The sequence below is a fragment of the Neoarius graeffei genome, chromosome 18 (genome assembly GCF_027579695.1).
Source record: "Neoarius graeffei isolate fNeoGra1 chromosome 18, fNeoGra1.pri, whole genome shotgun sequence".
In the NCBI taxonomy this organism is placed as follows: domain Eukaryota; kingdom Metazoa; phylum Chordata; class Actinopteri; order Siluriformes; family Ariidae; genus Neoarius; species Neoarius graeffei.
The window spans coordinates 54727521-54747477 of NC_083586.1; the positions used below are offsets into that span (position 1 = coordinate 54727521).

At 42.1% G+C, this 19957-nt stretch overlaps 1 protein-coding gene across 1 annotated transcript in view; it reads left to right on the forward strand.

Annotated features, from left to right (window-relative positions):
• The window catches only part of epha6 (eph receptor A6), a 458837-nt gene that overhangs the window by 393652 nt on the left and 45228 nt on the right, over positions 1 to 19957 (forward strand). The window contains exons 8-10 of the mRNA XM_060899014.1: positions 8248 to 8410; positions 8508 to 8616; positions 11441 to 11511. Coding sequence (XP_060754997.1) covers positions 8248 to 8410; positions 8508 to 8616; positions 11441 to 11511 — 343 coding nt within the window. The remainder of the gene's footprint in view (positions 1 to 8247; positions 8411 to 8507; positions 8617 to 11440; positions 11512 to 19957) is intronic.

A 19957-nucleotide genomic window follows, 5' to 3' on the forward strand; every position in this document is an offset into this window, starting at 1 on the left:
CACCTTTCACAGCATGGGGACATTGTCCTTCTTACATATTCACATGTGGGAAAAAATACTAATAGAAATGTAATGTCTTTGATGAGTCACTATAAGTTCTAAATGTGTTTTCGCTGTTAAAATTTTGAGTTTAGACCAGAATTGAACAAATGAATAAGTTGTTTCTGGAACAGTGTTTGAAACTGAATCTGTATCTTATCAGTTTAAAAAAAATACATTGAATTGATCTTAGGCATTTTCTGGGATTTTTTTTTTTAATTATTGTTTTTTTATTTTGCACAAATACAGTTAGGTCCATAAATATTTGGACAGAGACAACATTTTTCTAATTTTGGTTCTGTACATTACCACAATGAATTTTGAACAAAACAATTCAGATGCAGTTGAAGTTCAGACTTTCAGCTTTAATTCAGTGGGTTGAACAAAATGATTGCATACAAATGTGAGGAACTAAAGCATTTTTTAAACACAATCCCTTCATTTCAGGGGCTCAAAAGTAATTGGACAAATTAAATAATTGTAAATAAAATATTCATTTCTAATACTTGGTTGAAAACCCTTTGTTGGCAATGACTGCCTGAAGTCTTGAACTCATGGACATCACCAGACGCTGTGGTTCCTCCTTTTTAATGCTCTGCCAGGCCTTTACTGCAGCGGTTTTCAGTTGCTGTTTGTTTGTGGGCCTTTCTGTCTGAAGTTTAGTCTTTAACAAGTGAAATGCATGCTCAATTGGGTTGAGATCAGGTGACTGACTTGGCCATTCAAGAATATTCCACTTCTTTGCTTTTATAAACTCCTGGGTTGCTTTGGCTTTATGTTTTGGGTCATTGTCCATCTGTATTATGAAACGCCGACCAATCAGTTTGGCTGCATTTGGCTGGATTTGAGCACACAGTATGTCTCTGAATACCTCAGAATTCATCTGGCTGCTTCTGTCCTGTGTCACATCATCAATAAACATTAGTGACCCAGTGCCACTGGCAGCCATGCATGCCCAAGCCATCACACTGCCTCCGCCGTGTTTTACAGATGATGTGGTATGCTTTGGATCATGAGCTGTACCACGCCTTCGCCATACTTTTTTCTTTCCATCATTCTGGTAGAGGTTGATCTTGGTTTCATCTGTCCAAAGAATGTTCTTCCAGAACTGTGCTGGCTTTTTTAGATGTTTTTTTAGCAAAGTCCAATCTAGCCTTTTTATTCTTGAGGCTTATGAGTGGCTTGCACCATGCAGTGAACCCTCTGTATTTACTTTCATGTAGTCTTCTCTTTATAGTAGATTTGGATATTGATATGCCTACCTCCTGGAGAGTGTTGTTCACTTGGTTGGCTGTTGTGAAGGGGTTTCTCTTCACCATGGAAATTATTCTGCGATCATCCACCACTGTTGTCTTCTGTTGGCGTCCAGGTCTTTTTGCATTGATGAATTCACCAGTGCTTTCTTTCTTTCTCAGGATGTACCAAACTGTAGATTTTGCCACTCCTAATATTGTAGCAATTTCTCGGATGGGTTTTTTCTGTTTTCGCAGCTTAAGGATGGCTTGTTTCACCTGCATGGAGAGCTCCTTTGACCGCATGTTTTCTTCACAGCAAAATCTTCCAAATGCAAGCACCACACCTCAAATCAACTCCAGGCCTTTTATCTGCTTAATTGAGAATGACCTAACAAAGGAATTGCCCACACCTGCCCATGAAATAGCCTTTGAGTCAATTGTCCAATTACTTTTGGTCCCTTTAAAAACAGGGTGGCACATGTTAAGGAGCTGAAACTCCTAAACCCTTCATCCAATTTTAATGTGGATACCCTCAAATGAAAGCTGAAAGTCTGGACTTTATGTCCATGTCCATTATATAACTATAACCTGAATATGTTTTAGTAAACAGGTAAAAAAACAAAATTTGTGTCAGTGTCCAAATATATATGGACCTAACTGTAGCTGCTTGTTGCATTCGGCAGAAACAGGTTGTTGGATGATTAGACGCTTTCAGCCTGAACAGTAGGGACTCATTGAGAGGAACTATCCCCTGGGGAGCTCCCCAGAGAACTACATACCTTTAAGGGCTTTTTTTTTTCTGTTTGCATTTGCAGCGCCAGTAGGAATTCTGAAGTGATGTAAGCCGGCTTGCTGGCGTGACGATAGCAGGAAATGCTAGTGAAGATTCATATTTAATGCTAACCATAAGAGCTGCTGTTTACACGGCTAACAGTTTATACGGATTTTTAAAAATAGCCATTGCCGGTGCTGCATTGGCTCATGTTCAACCAATCATTGCACACTTACGGTTCCTCTTGTGCTGGGAGAGAACCTACCGTGGAGTAGGAGCTAAAAAAAGTACCTCAAAATGGCATTCTAGTGATCTGGAATTAGGATCGTTCTTTTTTCCTGCAGTACAGACACAAAAAATGGGGGAACTTCCTTCAACAGTTCTAAGAACTCTGAAAAAGTTTCTCCGGTCTGAAAGCACGTATGGTTGCATTGTTCAGGGACAGGTGAGAATGTTCTTGAATATATGAACCGAATCTGAACTTGGATGATCAGGTGAACCTTGCCTCTACGCTTCCAGAAGGTCAAAAGTACAAGATCTACACAGACAGCTGTTTCATGTCTGTCCCCTTTGGTCATTAAAATCCTTGAATTCATTACTGTACATGAGAAGTGCCAGGCAGGTTCGCCTACAGAACTGTAACCTTGAAGACAAGAAGAGCTTGAAGAAGAAGGGGAAAGGAAGCTTTGATATCAGAGTGGAGGGGAACCGCAACATCTGTGCTGTCAAATGGTATGACAACAGGGCAGTCACGCTTGTGTCATCCTTTCCTGGCCCAGAACCTGTGCAGAAGATTCAAGACTGAGACAAAGCCACCAGAACCTACACTGAAGCTGAGAGGCTTTGCATTGTGAGGATCTACAGTAAATATATTGGAGGAGTGGATTCCCTGGACTCATTTACAGCCAAGTACACGTTCAGCTCTGAACAAAGACTCTTAGACAGTTGGGGCCCAATAACACAGATGGTGACCCTTTGAATGCTCAGAAGAGACCATCCTCAGGTGATGGGAGCCAACCAAACAGGATCCCAGCCAAGAGGTCATCTGTATACTCACACTGGATGTCCGCAAGGTCATGATCACGTATTTCCCAGTGAAGACGAAGAGAGGACGCTGCACACACTGCAATAAAGGATGCACCAAGACGCTCATGTAACATTTGCCTTTGTTTTTTCAGAAGAAATAAACTGTCTTTGGGACCTTCATTGCAAATGTGCATGGCTGAACACTGGGACCAAGCTGAAATTTACTTTTAGAAATACAATTTTATTCTTTTTTTTTTAATTAATAAATGACTTCATTTTTTTTTTAATTACTTGTGCGATTGCTTATGTAGCCCCATGAATAATAATCAGCCCTGCAAATCAACCCCTCCCTAGTTGTTCTGTATATTTGTTCAAATAATGTGAATATAATTAAGTTATTCCACGAAATTGAGTCGGCTACTGTATAAGCCATGTGTGACGAGCAGGGGCGCCGCTAGAAATCTTGGGCCCTATGAAAGATTACAATTTAGGGCCCCCCCGGTAAAATTTTCAAGCTCAAGCAACTGAATTTGAAGTCTGTTTTTGGCTGGCACTTCTTTTTTATTATGCATGTGATCAGCTACCTAGCAAGTTTAGGTGATACAATTATTTGGTATATGAACATTTTAAATGCAGAACTGTCAGAATTAGACTGAATAGACTGTTGCCTTAAAAATGATATATATAGAACATCTCATCTCATTTTCTGTAGCCGCTTTATCCTGTTCTACAGGGTCGCAGGCAAGCTGGAGCCTATCCCAGCTGACTACGGGCGAAAGGCGGGGTACACCCTGGACAAGTCGCCAGGTCATCACAGGGCTGACACATAGACACAGACAACCATTCACACTCACATTCACACCTACGGTCAATTTAGAGTCACCAGTTAACCTAACCTGCATGTCTTTGGACTGTGGGAGAAACCGGAGCACCCGGAGGAAACCCACGCGGACACGGGGAGAACATGCAAACTCCGCACAGAAAGGCCCTCGCTACCCACGGGACTCGAACCCGGACCTTCTTGCTGTGAGGCGACAGCGCTAACCACTACACCACCGTGCCACCCTAATGTGCAAAATATTAAAGTTAAATACTTAACAATATCAACAAATCCATACATGAACAATGGCAAAATATCTAGACTTAATTATACAATAAAGATACCTATGAAAAAAGGTGATTTTTTTTTCACACACAGTGTGATATCCGGACTTCATAATTTATCACACCTGCTCCTGCTTTGCAACTTCTAGAATGTACACTCCTGTTGTGCACATAGAAAAACTGACAGCTGCTCTAAGCTGCGCTAATAGCGGCGCTGTGCTTACACGGAGCTACACATTTCACGTGTCCCGCGCCCAGAATCAGACTGTACCATTAGTAAAAAGGGTGGAGGGGTGAAATGACAATATCATAAATAATTCAAGAAAAATGTTATAGCAAATCATAACCATGTATAATTTGCTTATTTTAACAGATGAAATGAAATATTTCATTTCAAAAACTTACACAAGGCAATACTATTAAAATAATATTAATATCCCTGGGGCGGCACGGTGGTGTAGTGGTTAGCGCTGTCGCCTCACAGCAAGAAGGTCCGGGTTCGAGCCCTGTGGCCGGCGAGGGCCTTTCTGTGCGGAGTTTGCATGTTCTCCGGGTGGAACATGTTTTTGTACTGACTCGATAATGTAGAAGTCATAAAATACAAATGTACAGTATAATGATGATCTAAAAAAAAGGGTGCCTAAGACTTCTGCACAGTACTGTGTAATAAATATATATTTATATTTTTTTGGAGGGAGGGTTTTCATTGGAGGTGCTGAAAAGGGGGTTCGCCTGGGACGCCATACAAGCTAGAACCGCCACTGTTAGTATGCACTTTTCTCCGTATTAAAATCCCATTTTATCTCCTTCTCAAGCCCTGTGATGACCTGGCGACTTGTCCAGGGTGTACCCCGCCTTTCGCCCGTAGTCAGCTGGGATAGGCTCCAGCTTGCCTGCGACCCTGTAGAACAGGATAAAGCGGCTAGAGATAATGAGATGAGATGAGATGAGATTAATATCCCTCACAGGCCCCCCTGTCAGTGCCAGGCCCTTAGAATTGTCCTAACTTTCCCCCCCTGGCGGCGCCCCTGGTGACGAGATTGAGTGGAATAACTATTTTATTCTATCCACATTCACTGGGTTTTGAGAAACAGAGCAATTTAGTTCTAGTTCTTGCAAATTCGATAAATAAAAACTTTATCCAAAATGTCCGACAAAATCATTTCCGGTTGGACTGTAAACAAACCGGCGAAATGACGAGAGCAATTAGTGAAAAATGTGATAATTCTTGAAAAATAAAAAAGATGTGTTCTTACCATCAAATACTTTCATTCCACACTTTGTTGCTTTTTTTTTTGGGGGGGGGCTTTGTTTTCGAGTCGAGTTTTTATTTCATCCTCGGTTGGTTCAGTAGCACAGGCCGCCATTTTCTTCTTCTTCAGGGTTTTTGGCAGTTTGGCGCCACTGACTGGGTTGGAGTGTGGAATTGGAGATATTGGGGGGGGAATACTATATTCTTTTAGCCATTTCTGTTTCTTTTAAATACTTGATAACAAAGTAATATATCTGACTTGATGCGCTCCGCCATTTTGTTTTTCTCTACTCACGATATATGAGCTGATAGCCTAGTAGTAGAGTAGCCAATCTGAGCATGCGATTGCTCATATCCAGTGAATGTGGATAAAATAAATACAGATATTCTTCACCCAGCTAGGGCCAACTTTGTAATATCCCATCATTTCATTAAAAACTTACTAAGACGTAAAAAAAAAAAGGCATTTCAATGAAAGTTCTGCATCAGAAGCCTCCTACAATATCTAAAAGGTGAAAAACATTGCTGATTTTTTCTATTTGTGCCTTATGGGGTTAAAAAGTACATTAGAAATAATAGCACTACCGTAAGGTCGCCTCTCCCTGTTTACAAATAAAAAAATAAAATAAAATCACACAAAAATAATACTAATATTATCTTTCTCCTTCTTGACATATGAGTAAAAAAAATTTTAAAAACAAACTAGTACTTGGGTCATCTCTTTACCACTTGGCATAACATCTAATGATCACTAAAACTAGAAAATCGTTTTTGAAGGGTACTAAAAATAATTTTAATAAGCATTAAAGACGACTTAACTTTTCCTGATAGATAATTGAAAAAGAACTAAAACCTTGTGAAAATTTAGTACTCAAGTCTTTTCTTCTTCTTGACAAAAAAAAACTATTTTTTCCCCTTCTTCTTCTTGGTACAACAATGTAAAGTTACTTAAAATTTACAAAAATTGAATAATGCAGGGCCTAATTTTTGACTAAAGTGTCTAATTAATTATTTTTATTGTTATTAATGACTAAAAGTTAGTAAACTCTCTGCTTCTTGACATATATATACAACCCCGATTCCGAAAAAGTTGGGACAAAGTACAAATTGTAAATAAAAACGGAATGCAATAATTTACAAATCTCAAAAACTGATATTGTATTCACAATAGAACATAGACAACATATCAAATGTCGAAAGTGAGACATTTTTAAATGTCATGCCAAATATTGGCTCATTTGAAATTTCATGACAGCAACACATCTCAAAAAGTTGGGACAGGGGCAATAAGAGGCTGGAAAAGTTAAAGGTACAGAAAAGGAACAGCTGGAGGACCAAACTGCAACTCATTAGGTCAATTGGCAATAGGTCATTAACATGACTGGGTATAAAAAGAGCATCTTGGAGTGGCAGCGGCTCTCAGAAGTAAAGATGGGAAGAGGATCACCAATCGCCCTAATTCTGCGCCGACAAATAGTGGAGCAATATCAGAAAGGAGTTCGACAGTGTAAAATTGCAAAGAGTTTGAACATATCATCATCTACAGTGCATAATATCATCAAAAGATTCAGAGAATCTGGAAGAATCTCTGTGCGTAAGGGTCAAGGCCAGAAAACCATACTGGGTACCCGTGATCTTCGGGCCCTTAGACGGCACTGCATCACATACAGGCATGCTTCTGTATTGGAAATCACAAAATGGGCTCAGGAATATTTCCAGAGAACATTATCTGTGAACACAATTCACCGTGCCATCCGCCGTTGCCAGCTAAAACTCTATAGTTCAAAGAAGAAGCCGTATCTAAACATGATCCAGAAGCGCAGACGTCTTCTCTGGGCCAAGGCTCATTTAAAATGGACTGTGGCAAAGTGGAAAACTGTTCTGTGGTCAGACTAATCAAAATTTGAAGTTCTTTATGGAAATCAGGGACGCCGTGTCATTCGGACTAAAGAGGAGAAGGACGACCCAAGTTGTTATCGGTGCTCAGTTCAGAAGCCTGCATCTCTGATGGTATGGGGTTGCATTAGTGCGTGTGGCATGGGCAGCTTACACATCTGGAAAGACACCATCAATGCTGAAAGGTATATCCAGGTTCTAGAGCAACATATGCTCCCATCCAGACAACGTCTCTTTCAGGGAAGACCTTGCATTTTCCAACATGACAATGCCAAACCACATACTGCATCAATTACAGCATCATGGCTGCGTAGAAGAAGGGTCCGGGTACTGAACTGGCCAGCCTGCAGTCCAGATCTTTCACCCATAGAAAACATTTGGCGCATCATAAAACGGAAGATACAACAAAAAAGACCTAAGACAGTTGAGCAACTGGAATCCTACATTAGACAAGAATGGGTTAACATTCCTATCCCTAAACTTGAGCAACTTGTCTCCTCAGTCCCCAGACGTTTACAGACTGTTGTAAAGAGAAAAGGGGATGTCTCACAGTGGCAAACATGGCCTTGTCCCAACTTTTTTGAGATGTGGTGTTGTCATGAAATTTAAAATCACCTAATTTTTCTCTTTAAATGATACATTTTCTCAGTTTAAACATTTGATATGTCATCTATGTTCTATTCTGAATAAAATATGGAATTTTGAAACTTCCACATCATTGCATTCCGTTTTTATTTACAATTTGTACTTTGTCCCAACTTTTTTGGAATCGGGGTTGTATATGTAAAATTAGTAAAAAAAAAAAAAAATTATAAATAAATTAAATTAAATTCCTAATAAGGATGAAGATTGAGTGAATAAAGAATGTATTTGGGTTTATTAAATTTGTATTTTCTTCTGTATTTTCTCTGTGTGTATATTAGGAGCAGGAGCAGCTGAGCTACTCGTCCACTCGCACTAAAGTTCCCAGCACGATCATAACAGGCCTCAAGCCGTCCACGATCTACGTGTTCCACATCCGAGCTCGCACAGCCAATGGCTACAGCAGCTACAGCTCCAGGTTTGAGTTCACCACAGGCAGCGATGGTACGAGGATTTCAGCTCTGTCTCGTTTGTTACTGTAAAAGTGTCAGTTCCGCTATTTATTGCCGTTTCTTGCTCATTCACTGTGTCTCGTTGTCAGATTCAGAGGAAGTGTCTGATCAGGGCCAGGTATTGGTGATTGTTACTGCAGCAGTCGGGGGCTTCTCTCTGCTTGTCATCCTGACGCTTTTTCTGCTCATCACGGGCAGGTACTGACACCGAGACACCTTCCTGCCATCATTCACATCTGTTCCTATCCGTTCATCTCTCTGTCTATCTCATCACCTGTACGGTTGCTTCCTCAGGATTCTATTCAGTTCCTAATAGGGTCACTGAGCTGTGTGTGTTTTTGTTTTTTTCTGACTGGCTGCTCAGTGACGCTGCCTAATTATTCAGAATGTGCTCAAACAGGACCGAGCTTGCTGTCAGAGCATTCGCGCTTTGTGAGAGTGACACGCATGCAGCTCGAGGGCTCTGCAGGAACCTCGCTGTATCGTGATGCCTGCGCTCTGCATGTCTGAGAGACACGGCCCTGGTGCCCTCACGTCTTTGCGCAGCCCCTGAGGCTAATGGCTCTCTGTTTGTGATGTTGAGACAGAGCGTAGCAGCGGAGAGGCACTCGGAGGCAGATGACAGACCCCAGTCAACAGCTCGCAAATAAATCAGCCAGGCTCGCTTGCACATGGAATAAATGATTACAGCACTTTAGATCCATGTCCAACACACTGGCTATCAGTTACTTGTACATCAGCGCTGAAGACGTACGTGCTGTTTTATATAAGCCGTGGCTTTGACACACTTGCTGTTCTGATAATAATCGTGGACAGTCAGTCACACACTGCCGAGTTACTCACAAGTGCAACTTCTTCCTGGACAGCACTACAGATTCAGTTTGGATAAGTTGAAGAAGAGATTGTGTGAAATGCAATGCTGGACGACAAGATAAGGAAGTAAGGACGGTATTAGAGGGACAGTGCACCAGAAAAGCATTTTAAGATTGCGAGATTGAATCCTGATAAAATCACAGCCATCCATGGCCAGGGGTCCAAGAGAGAAAAACTGACCTACTCTAGCCAATCATGGGCACCTGTGAGCTCATGTATGCAGAAGACGGCGGATAGCTCGTTCCTCAGAGTGTGTTACGTTGCACTGCGGTTAAATCTGAACGGAAATTTGGAAAGATGCAATTAAGATAAGTTGAAGAAGAGATTGTGTGAAATGCAATGCTGGACGACAAGATAAGGAAGTAAGGATGGTATTAGAGGGACAGTGCACCAGAAAAGCGTTTTACGATTGCGAGATCGAATCCTGATAAAATCACAGCCATCCATGGCCAGGGGTCCAAGAAAGAAAAGCTGGCCGCCTCTCTCTAGCTAATCATGGGCACCTGTGAGCTCATGTATGCAGAAGACGGCGGATAGCTCGTTCCTCAGAGTGTGTTACATTGCACTGCGGTTAAATATGAACAGAAATTTGGAAAGATGCAATTAAGATAAGTTGAAGAAGAGATTGTGTGAAATGCAATGCTGGACAACAAGATAAGGAAGTAAGGATGGTATTAGAGGGACAGTGCACCAGAAAAGCGTTTTAAGATTGCGAGATCGAATCCTGATAAAATCACAGCCATCCATGGCCAGGGGTCCAAGAAAGAAAAGCTGGCCGCCTCTCTCTAGCTAATCATGGGCACCTGTGAGCTCATGTATGCATGAGACGGCGGATAGCTCGTTCCTCAGAGTGTGTTACGTTGCACTGTGGTTAAGGCCCACTTTACACGGGGACGGTCTGAAACAAAAACGCGAAAGTCCGTTTTCGTTCTCACTTTTTTCCGCGTCTACACGACTGTTTTCAAGGAGGAAATCTGCGTCTATACGGTGACGCATAAATGTGTGGAATTCAATTGGATGTGCATGCCAGGCGGCTAGGTGGTGCTGTGAAAGACCTCCGCTATGTCTGCACGCATGCGCAACGTCTTCCGTCTTGTCTGATCTGCACATCTGCGCCGCGAAAACTTTGACTACTCTGGCTATGGTAAGTAAGAAAGTAAGTAAAAAAGTAAGAGCATACTATACCCGCCTCTGTTCATTAACGGTATATGTGCAGATTCGGTATAGATGTTCGAAGGACTCCTGGACGTTTATTAAAGCTGCCAGAGCAGCTTGAAGGTCCGTTGGATCGATGTAATCAGACATGCTCTTACTTTTTTACTTACTTTCTTACTTCCCGGGCTGGCATGTACAGTATATGACATGTGTATGACATAAACGTGTACCCGACGTGAGCAGATCCGAGCAGAGTTTCGCGTATTGGGTAGTTTAGACGGATATGCAACGGGGGCTGTTTTTAACTTACCCACTCTGGAAGGCGTTTTCAATTTTTTCCGTTTTTCAGCCTCGGAAACGCCGTCCCCGTGTAGACGAAAGGCACTTCCGATAAAATATTTAGTCGTTTTTACCCGACAGCGTCCTCGTGTAAACGGGCCCTAAATCTGATCAAAAATTTGCAAAGATGCAGTTCACGTGTCTTGGAAGATGCACCTGTTACTTTGTTAGCTCCGCAGTCGGTAGCTGTTTTGCAATAAAGCAGACATGTCTGGCTGTTGACTGGGAATGTATCATTACCCCTGAAATGCTGCTCCATGTGTATCAATACAGCAGTTTTTAAACACCTCGCTGTCTCCAGCCAGCAGCAGTTCATTCGAACAGACAGCATCATTACTCGCTGTTTACTACCTTGGCCCGTTATTTGGTAGACAGCTTGCCGATACTAAAGATCCATAAAAAAATTATGAATAGCCCAGACTTCCTGAAATTCATTTCAGGTTGTTCTCAGAAGTAATCCATACCAAGCGTTAAAGATAACTAGGAGTAAAGATAAGATAAAACCATAACCAGGAGCCGTTTTACACGGTGATCTTACAGAAACACACACAGGTTTTATGTTCATAGGCTACTAGACTACAATGTTATGAGTTCTGTTTTATTATTATTATTATTATTATTTTGTTTATTATTGTTTTGTTTTCTGTTCGCACAGGTGCCAGTGGTACATCAAATCCAAGATGAAACCACAGGACAAGAGAAGGACACAGTATCAGAATGGACATGGTACACACACACACACACACGCTAATATGGCTGATATGAATGAGCACAGATGTCAAAAATTAAGAATGCAAATTATCCTAAATCTCAGTAGGGCTGTAAGAATGAATTTCACTGGACTGGATATACAAAACAAAACAGATTTGAATATTATAGAGATTTGAGTCTGTTGAATTGCATTTCCTGTCTGACCAAATGACTGCTTTTCTTTTCTTGATATAATCAAGGGAGGTCAGTAAAGGTCTTACGCTACAGATAGAAATCTTTTTTTTTTTTTTCACTGCAGTGCTTTTTGATCAGAACACAAACTAAATGACCTGAAGAGAAAAACAGGTGAATTACATAAGCCTCAGGTAGAAACGGTTAAAAATCTGATGGAAAAACTGACCACTTATGTAAATGTAAATAATTCATACAGAAAATCCATATATTTCCGTTTACAGGGTTCCCGCGGGGTTTTAAAAGGTAGCAAAAGGTAGTTAATTAAAATAGGCTAAATTATGGCCAGTAAAAGGTAGTAAACGTAATCTGACGTGGTAGTAAATTTTTTTGACCCCCATCCAACTGGGCCTATGTGTTTTCTAATTCGTTTAATTAACCTGCATGCCATAATATCCATAAATTACTACATTTGGGCGAATTTATTTTTATGTATCGAGGAGGACCGCAGTGAGGAGTTGGTGGCGCATGCGCATTGAATTCCAATAACGGTCGAATCCAGTATAAATTTATACCAGAGATTGTTTAGTACGAGACTGACTTTGTTTATACGGCTCTAGTCGAATCTATCTGTTGACCCGACTGGCGACATCTGCACGAGAATTAAACAATGGGGAAATGCAAATTTTCAGACCTCTGGCTGGAGGAACCTGATTTTAAAGACTGGCTAAAGGCGGTAGATGGCAATCGGCGAGAGGCGTTCATTGAAAAGTTGATCGAAGAAAAGGTCAAACAACTGAGGCACATGTAATGCGTTTTGTGTGTGCGCGCGCGCCTGGTGCGTTTTGTGTGCGCGCGCGCCTGGTGCGTTGTGTGCGCGCCATTTGAAGCATCCAAAATGTGATGAGCAAATCTGTTGAACTGTTCAAATGATTAAGATTAACCCTCTAAAACACTGATCTCTGGGAGGAAGGTGTTGACTCTGCCCACGGGCCTTCACGACTACAGGACTGGTGCAAATGACTATCTTAAGCAAACTTGGCAATGTGTTGAGAGACTGCCAAAATAGGGCTTGGGTTATGTGTGTTTTGTATCTTTAGGGTGTGTGTCTTGTCTTTGTCATGTGTGTGTGCACCCATGTGTGCGTGCGCCTGGTGCGCTTTGTGTGTGTGTGGGTTCGTGTTTGCCATTTGACCTGATCTAAATGTAATGAGTTGATGTACCTAAGCACATAAGATTTTTTGTGCAAATCTGTTCACCTGTTCAAAAGATTATTCCACAAACAAAAGGTTGGCCATCTTGAAAGTGTTGGCCGACAAAATGTAATCAGATCTTGTACCTAATGTGAAGTGTTGACACACAAGGTTTAGTGCAAATCTGTGTACCCGTTAAGAGGTTATGGGCCACAGTTTCACAGTTCAATAAAATTATAACTTATATGTGGAAGTTTTTCTTTTATGCAAATATGCATTACTCCATGTGTAGCCCTAGCAATGGGAGGTTCTATTATGCGTCCAAAGGGAAAGAGTTACACTACCGGTACGTTCAGATTTTCTTTCTATCTTGTCTCATCAATCCAACTCTTTGGGTAGAGTTGTCACTAACTTATATGTAGCACATTCACTTGGACTAACACATACACTCAAAGATTACCTTGTTAAATTGTGAGAAAATGTCCAAATCCAAATTGTCGCTGTGGTAGTAAAAAAAATTGTGAAGGTAGTAAAAAGGTAGTAAAAAGGTAGTAGATTCAACATAAAATATCTGTAGGAACCCTGGTTTACTTAAATTAAAGTAAGTTTAAGGATATGTTTATTTACTGTTCATTTATAGTTATAGTGGAGCGGCGTCGGCCTGATTTTTGATGGCTTTTGCGACCGAACGAATGGCATAAGTGTTGTAGTCGAGTCACTAAACCTCAAGTCCGAGTCCAGTCTCAAGTCCCCACTGTTCAAGTCCAAGTCTCATCTCGTCTCATCTCATTATCTGTAGCCGCTTTATCCTGTTCTACAGGGTCGCAGGCAAGCTGGAGCCTATCCCAGCTGACTACGGGTGAAAGGCAGGGTACACCCTGGACAAGTCGCCAGGTCATCACAGGGCTGACACATAGACACAGACAACCATTCACACTCACATTCACACCTACGGTCAATTTAGAGTCGCCAGTTAACCTAACCTGCATGTCTTTGGACTGTGGGGGAAACCGGAGCACCCGGAGGAAACCCACGTGGACACGGGGAGAACATGCAAACTCCACACAGAAAGGCCCTCGCCGGCCACGGGGCTCGAACCTGGACCTTCTTGCTGTGAGGCGACAGCGCTAACCTGAACCACCGTGCCGCCTCAAATCCAAGTCATTAAAAAAAAAGTTGAGTCGAGTCCGAGAACAAGACTCGGCACCATAGAGAGCGTTCTAACCAGCTGCATCTCTGTGTGGTGTGGAGGCTGCAGTGCCTCTGACTGGAAGAATGTGAGGAGAGCGGTGAGGACAGCAGAGAAAATCATTGGGACTTCTCTTCCCTCCATTCAGGACACTGCACCAAGGTGTTGCATGTCTCGAGCCAGAAACATCATCAGTGACCCCTCACACCCTCACTATAGACTGTTCTCCCCTCTGGCTTCTGGAAAGAGGTTCCGCAGCATTCGGTGCAGGACCACCAGGTTCTGTAATAGCTTTTTCCCTCAGGTCACCAGACTGCTGAACTCCAAACCCAAACTCTAAACTTCTGTTGATAACTTGAACATTCCTAATTCCACAGGTCACTTTATACTATTGCACTTTATAATATTTTTGCTGCTGCATAATTTAATTTAATACACTTCATATTTATTTCTGTGCTGAGCCAAATTGCAACGAAATTTCGTTTGGTGTACACTTGTTGCATACTGAATCACAATAAAGGTCGTCTAAGTCTCAGTCTAAGTCAACTGCACCATGTGACGGTGGCTGTTTCAGCGCCATTAACATTAGTTTGTTCCTGAGCATGACGTATGAACAGGTGAATGCGCTTCTCTTTGTCAGGGAGTGTGACTAACAGAGATGGTTGGGAGACGGATGTGAGTGCAGAAGGTGTGTTTATTAATACAAGTGAAGACGGTAAACAATCCAGAACGGCAGGCAAAATTGTAAAACGGTGAAACAGGCGATAGGTCGAGCGAGGCACAAACAGGCTGTCGTAGACTCGGCAGAATCAAAGACGAGAAACAGGAAATCAGGAAACCAAACAAGGAAATAAGGCTTGGTAATGCACAGGCGATTGCTCTAAGACAACGAGGGAGGCTCAGCCTCCTCTAAAAATGACAAACATATGTGCTCAACCCAACTACAGTGCGAAATCATTCCGTTATAACTTTCCCCAGTTCGCCTAATGTGTGCGTGAGTTTTTCCCCCTCGTGACAGCGCGATGCAGCCCAGCCTCAGTGGACTTCAATGGCATTTGGGAGCTCTGCGCTTTTCAATCTCAAAAGGCAAGACGATTATTGGACAAATACTGCGAAAACGCCCGCCCACGGAGTCTCACGGACTCCCAGCCTCAGTGGACTTCAACGGCATTTGGGAGCTACGCGCTTTTCAATCTCAAAATGCAAGACAGTTATTGGACAAATACTGCGAAAATGCCCGCCCACGGACTCCCAGCCTCACATGGGAGGGACATGGCAGTTTCCGCGAGGAGACTGGTGATTGGTGAAAGCGGCCGGATATTTTCTTTGATTGACAGCTCGTTTCAACTATAGACAGGCAGCGGTGAATCTCAGTTCAGTCCCATGCGGATTCGCAAGTGCTGTGGTGTATTGTAAGAGCTCAGCTTACATTTCGATTTCATTCATTACATACGGTTTCTACCAGCTTTTTTAGTTTGTATATATTTTCATTGTAAATAAAGTGTAAATATAGTGTTGTCAAGTTTGCTATCTTAGTTCCAGAAATTTCGTTTATTTGAGTGACTGAACTTGAACTTGAGGGGGCTAGTCAGCTAGCAAGAAAGCTGCGCATGGATGCCAAGCATTGCTGATTTAATTTTGGCGAAGCCATTTGCCAGTCTTCCTTTCGAGGAAAAAATTAAAATTAAAGGCCCGGTCCCACTGGCCGATGGACACAAAACGTATGCAAAAAGGACACAGCGGACGAGCAAAATTTCGGGGGTGGCTCTATCCGTTTTCATCCGCTCCAGAAATGGACAAAATTGGCGAAAATTTGCGAAAACAGAATGGAAAAGAACGGTCGTGGGTAGTATATAGCGGGGATGTTAAACGCATGTTCATAGGAAGCCTAGCGGATGGAAGTGGATGACAGCTCCGAAAGGGTTACCGGTGATAACTGAGAAGCGGACGCATAGCAGAAAGAGCGGATGCATAGCGGATGAAGGGGATGCATCACGTACGCCTAACGGAAACAAAGGGGATGTTGCGCGGATGTATATCGGATGCAGACCGTTCACTGCGCTAGGTGTCCTTCTACATACTCTAGACATACTCCAGACATCCTAAATATACGAGATACATCCCAGATATAAACGCTTTGTCCGTTTTGAATACTTTATATACGAGATGCATACGCTTACATCCTTTCTATTTCCGTGCTACTAACGATGAATAGACGTTTCATGTATCTTATCTTTCCTCCCTCTTTCCGTTTTCAGCTGCAGCGGATGTGAGTTGCGAGGATGCCCAGAGGATGCAGAGAGGATACAGCAGACGTTTAACGGATGATAACGGACATAGAACGTTTGTTGCTCGTATATGTCGCGGATTTACATCATACACGGCGGAAAGTTCATCCGTTCTAAAAGTTTTGTGCAGCTCAAAACTTTTTGCGCGGATGAAATCACAGTGGACGGATGCTCGATGGATAGAGCGTATGAAGCACGTATGCAATGAGTACACAACAGATGCATAGCGTTTTCCAACGGATGGCAAAGATTTTTTTACGTTTTACATCCTCTTTGCATCCCTAAGTGCAGTGGGACCGGGCCTTTAAGAGCAGGGTAGACCAACGCCTCAAACTGACTTGCTGAAAAAGGTAGGGAATAATACTCGTTCCTTTCAGCTCTCCTGGTACGAGAAAATGAATTAGCTAACAGCAAGTGACCCACATCAACAACAGTAAATAGGCTACTTTAGTAATATGTCATGGATGGACCAAAAATATAGAATCTATTTAAAATGTTTATGCTGAGTATATTATATTGGAATATATATTTCTCTGGATATGAATTAAACACAGCTACAATTTGGAAAACATTTTTAAACAAAAACACAGCCGAGAACATTTCACACTACAGACCTGGATTAAAAGTGAAGGGTTATCAAAATTGTCAATAAAACATTTCTCAGTCAAAATAAGTAAAATATAGGGAAAGTGTCATTGAATGCTGAGGTTCCTGACAAAGAACTGCTTTCAATAATGATCACTTTTTAAACAACATGACACAATTTTAAAATATAAAATGTTAAAATATACCCCCCCAACACCACCATCATGTATATTGGACAGTATGCTAATGGGCCAAAAGAACCTGTTATTTCACAGTTTGTGACCCTGCCAACAATCAGCCAGATCAGAGGCAAGAGTATGGGCAAAACTGATGTATTTTCTTTTAAAATCTGGAAATATCATAACCCACCAGCCTCCCCTGTTTGAAAGACTACCAGCCGCCACTGTGGTAATGTGTCAGCAACACAACTCAATACTGCACAAAATAAGTGTGTTTTCACAGTTTTTATAAAGGCGTGCTGATTGCGCCTTAATCCTGTGCAGACGTGAGTCGTTTATTTCTGGAGCGCACCCGAGAGTCTATCTGATTCACACGCCAAGGCATGCAAGTGTGACATTCTTGCACAAAAAATTAATGTAGATATAAATATCTTCTGCCAAGTTATTATGGCATGTTACAAAAAAATAAAGAAAAAATCCAAGTCCTCGTCTCCAATTTACGAGTCCGAATGCAGTTTAATACACGAGTCCGAGTCCAAATCTGAGTCATGAGTGCTCAAGTCCAAGTTGAGTCACAAGTCCTTAAAATTAGGACACGAGTCGGACTCGAGTACTACAAGCCTGACGTGTACTATCACAGGGAACCCGATCGTAAGCACAAGGTAATGTGTCTCATAAACACTTGACCACCAGACAACGTCAAGTCAAGTTTATTTGTATAGCGCTTTTAACAGTAAACATTATCGCAAAGCAGCTTTACAGAATTTGAATGACTTAAAATATGAGCTAATTTTATCCCTAATCTATCCCCAATGAGCAAGCCTGTGGCGACGGTGGCAAGGAAAAACTCCCTCAGACGACATGAAGAAGAAACCTCGAGAGGAACCAGACTCAAAAGGGAACCCATCCTCATTTGGGCAACAACAGACAGCCTGACTATAACATTAACAGTTTTAACATGAAGTCAGCTTCGTTGATGTTATAAACTCTTCATTGATGGAAACTTGAGTGCAAAACTGTTCATGACAACTGCAGTCCTAAAGTTAGCAAGTCAACTGTAGTCCTCAGCCATAAAACCATTACTGTAAGAGTCCAGAGCGTCCTCCAAGTGTGACTTTCAACTGTCCATATGGGGCCGTCCTCCACAGGAGCGATGCGATGAGACTCCAGCCAGACACAGGGCATCAGGATAGATCAGGCAGGTCCGAGGAGCAGAAGAGGTCAGCACCTCGATCCCAGGACCAACATGTAACTCAGAGGGACAGATTTGAGAGGGAGAGAATGGAAACACAGGTTGTTAGGTATGCCCAATGTCACCTGAATAAGTAGGAACAGTATACATATTGCACTGAGTACAAGCAGGGACTCCGGCAACTAACTATGACAGCATAACTAAAAGGGGAGAGCCAGAAGGTAACACAGGCATGAGGGAGCCCCGGGACATAAAGCAGCAGCCACTACACCATCAACAAACTCGAGTGAGCAAGTGAGTGGGGACTGACAACATCCATACATCCCAGTTTACCAGAACATTCTGTCTGAGGATCCTCCAGATCTACACCTTTACCTCATAAACACCATTAACAAAAGGCTTGACTAAACAGATATGTTTTCAGCCTAGACTTAAACACTGAGACTGTGTCTGATTCCCAAACACTACGGTACCTGGAAGGCTGTTCCATAACCGTGGGGCTTTGTAAGAAAAGGCTCCGCCCCCTGATGTAGCCTTCACTGTATGAGGTACCAGCAGATAGCCTGCACCTTTTGATCTAAGTAGGCGTGGCGGGTCATAGAGGAGCAGATCACTCAGGTACTGTGGTGCGAGACCATTCAGTGCTTTAAAGGTCAATAGTAGCATTTTATAATCAATACGAAATTTGATTGGGAGCCAATGCAGTGTGGATAAGACAGGGGTGATGTGGTCATATTTTCTAGTTCTAGTCAGGACTCTTGCTGCTGCATTTTGAACTAACTGGAGTTTGTTTATGCACTTATTAGAACATCCAGACAGTAAGGCGTTACAGTAATCCAACCTGGAGGTAACGAAAGCATGAACTAGTTTTTTCTGCGTCATGTAGTGACATTAAATTTCTTATCTTAGCAATATTTCTGAGATGAAAGAAAGCTATCTGGGTAATGTTATCAATGTGAGTTTCAAATGAAAGACTGGCGTCAATAATCACTCCGAGGTCTTTTACTGCTGCACGTGAAGAAACAGAAAGGCCATCCAGAGTTACTGTGGAATCAGAAAACTTACTTCTCGCTGCATGTGGTCCGAGTACAAGTACTTCAGTCTTGTCAGAGTTAAGCAGAAGGAAGTTAATAAGCATCCAGTGTCTAATGTCCTTCACACATTCCTCAATTCTATTAAGCTGGTGTCTCTCATCAGGTTTTGCAGAAACATACAACCTTGTGTCATCAGCATAACAGTGGAAACTAATACAATGTTTACGAATAATATCACCCAGAGGGAACGTATATAAAGAAAAAAGCAGTGGACCCAAGACAGAACCTTGTGGATCACCAAACTTTACCTCAGTATGTCTAGAAAAATCACCATTTACATCAACATACTGATAGCGATCAGTTAAATAAGACCTGAGCCAGGAGAGGGCCATTCCCTTAACTCCCACAACATTTTCTAGTCTATCCAGAAGAATGGAATGATCAGTGCTATCAAATGCTGCACTAAGGTCAAGCAACACAAGCAGCGAGACACAGCCCTGATCAGATGCCAACAGTAGGTCATTTACTACTTTAACCAGAGCTGTCTCTGTGCTATGCTGAGGTCTAACTCCTGACTGATACATTTCATGGATGTTATTCCTGTGTAAATATGAGCATAACTGCTGTGCC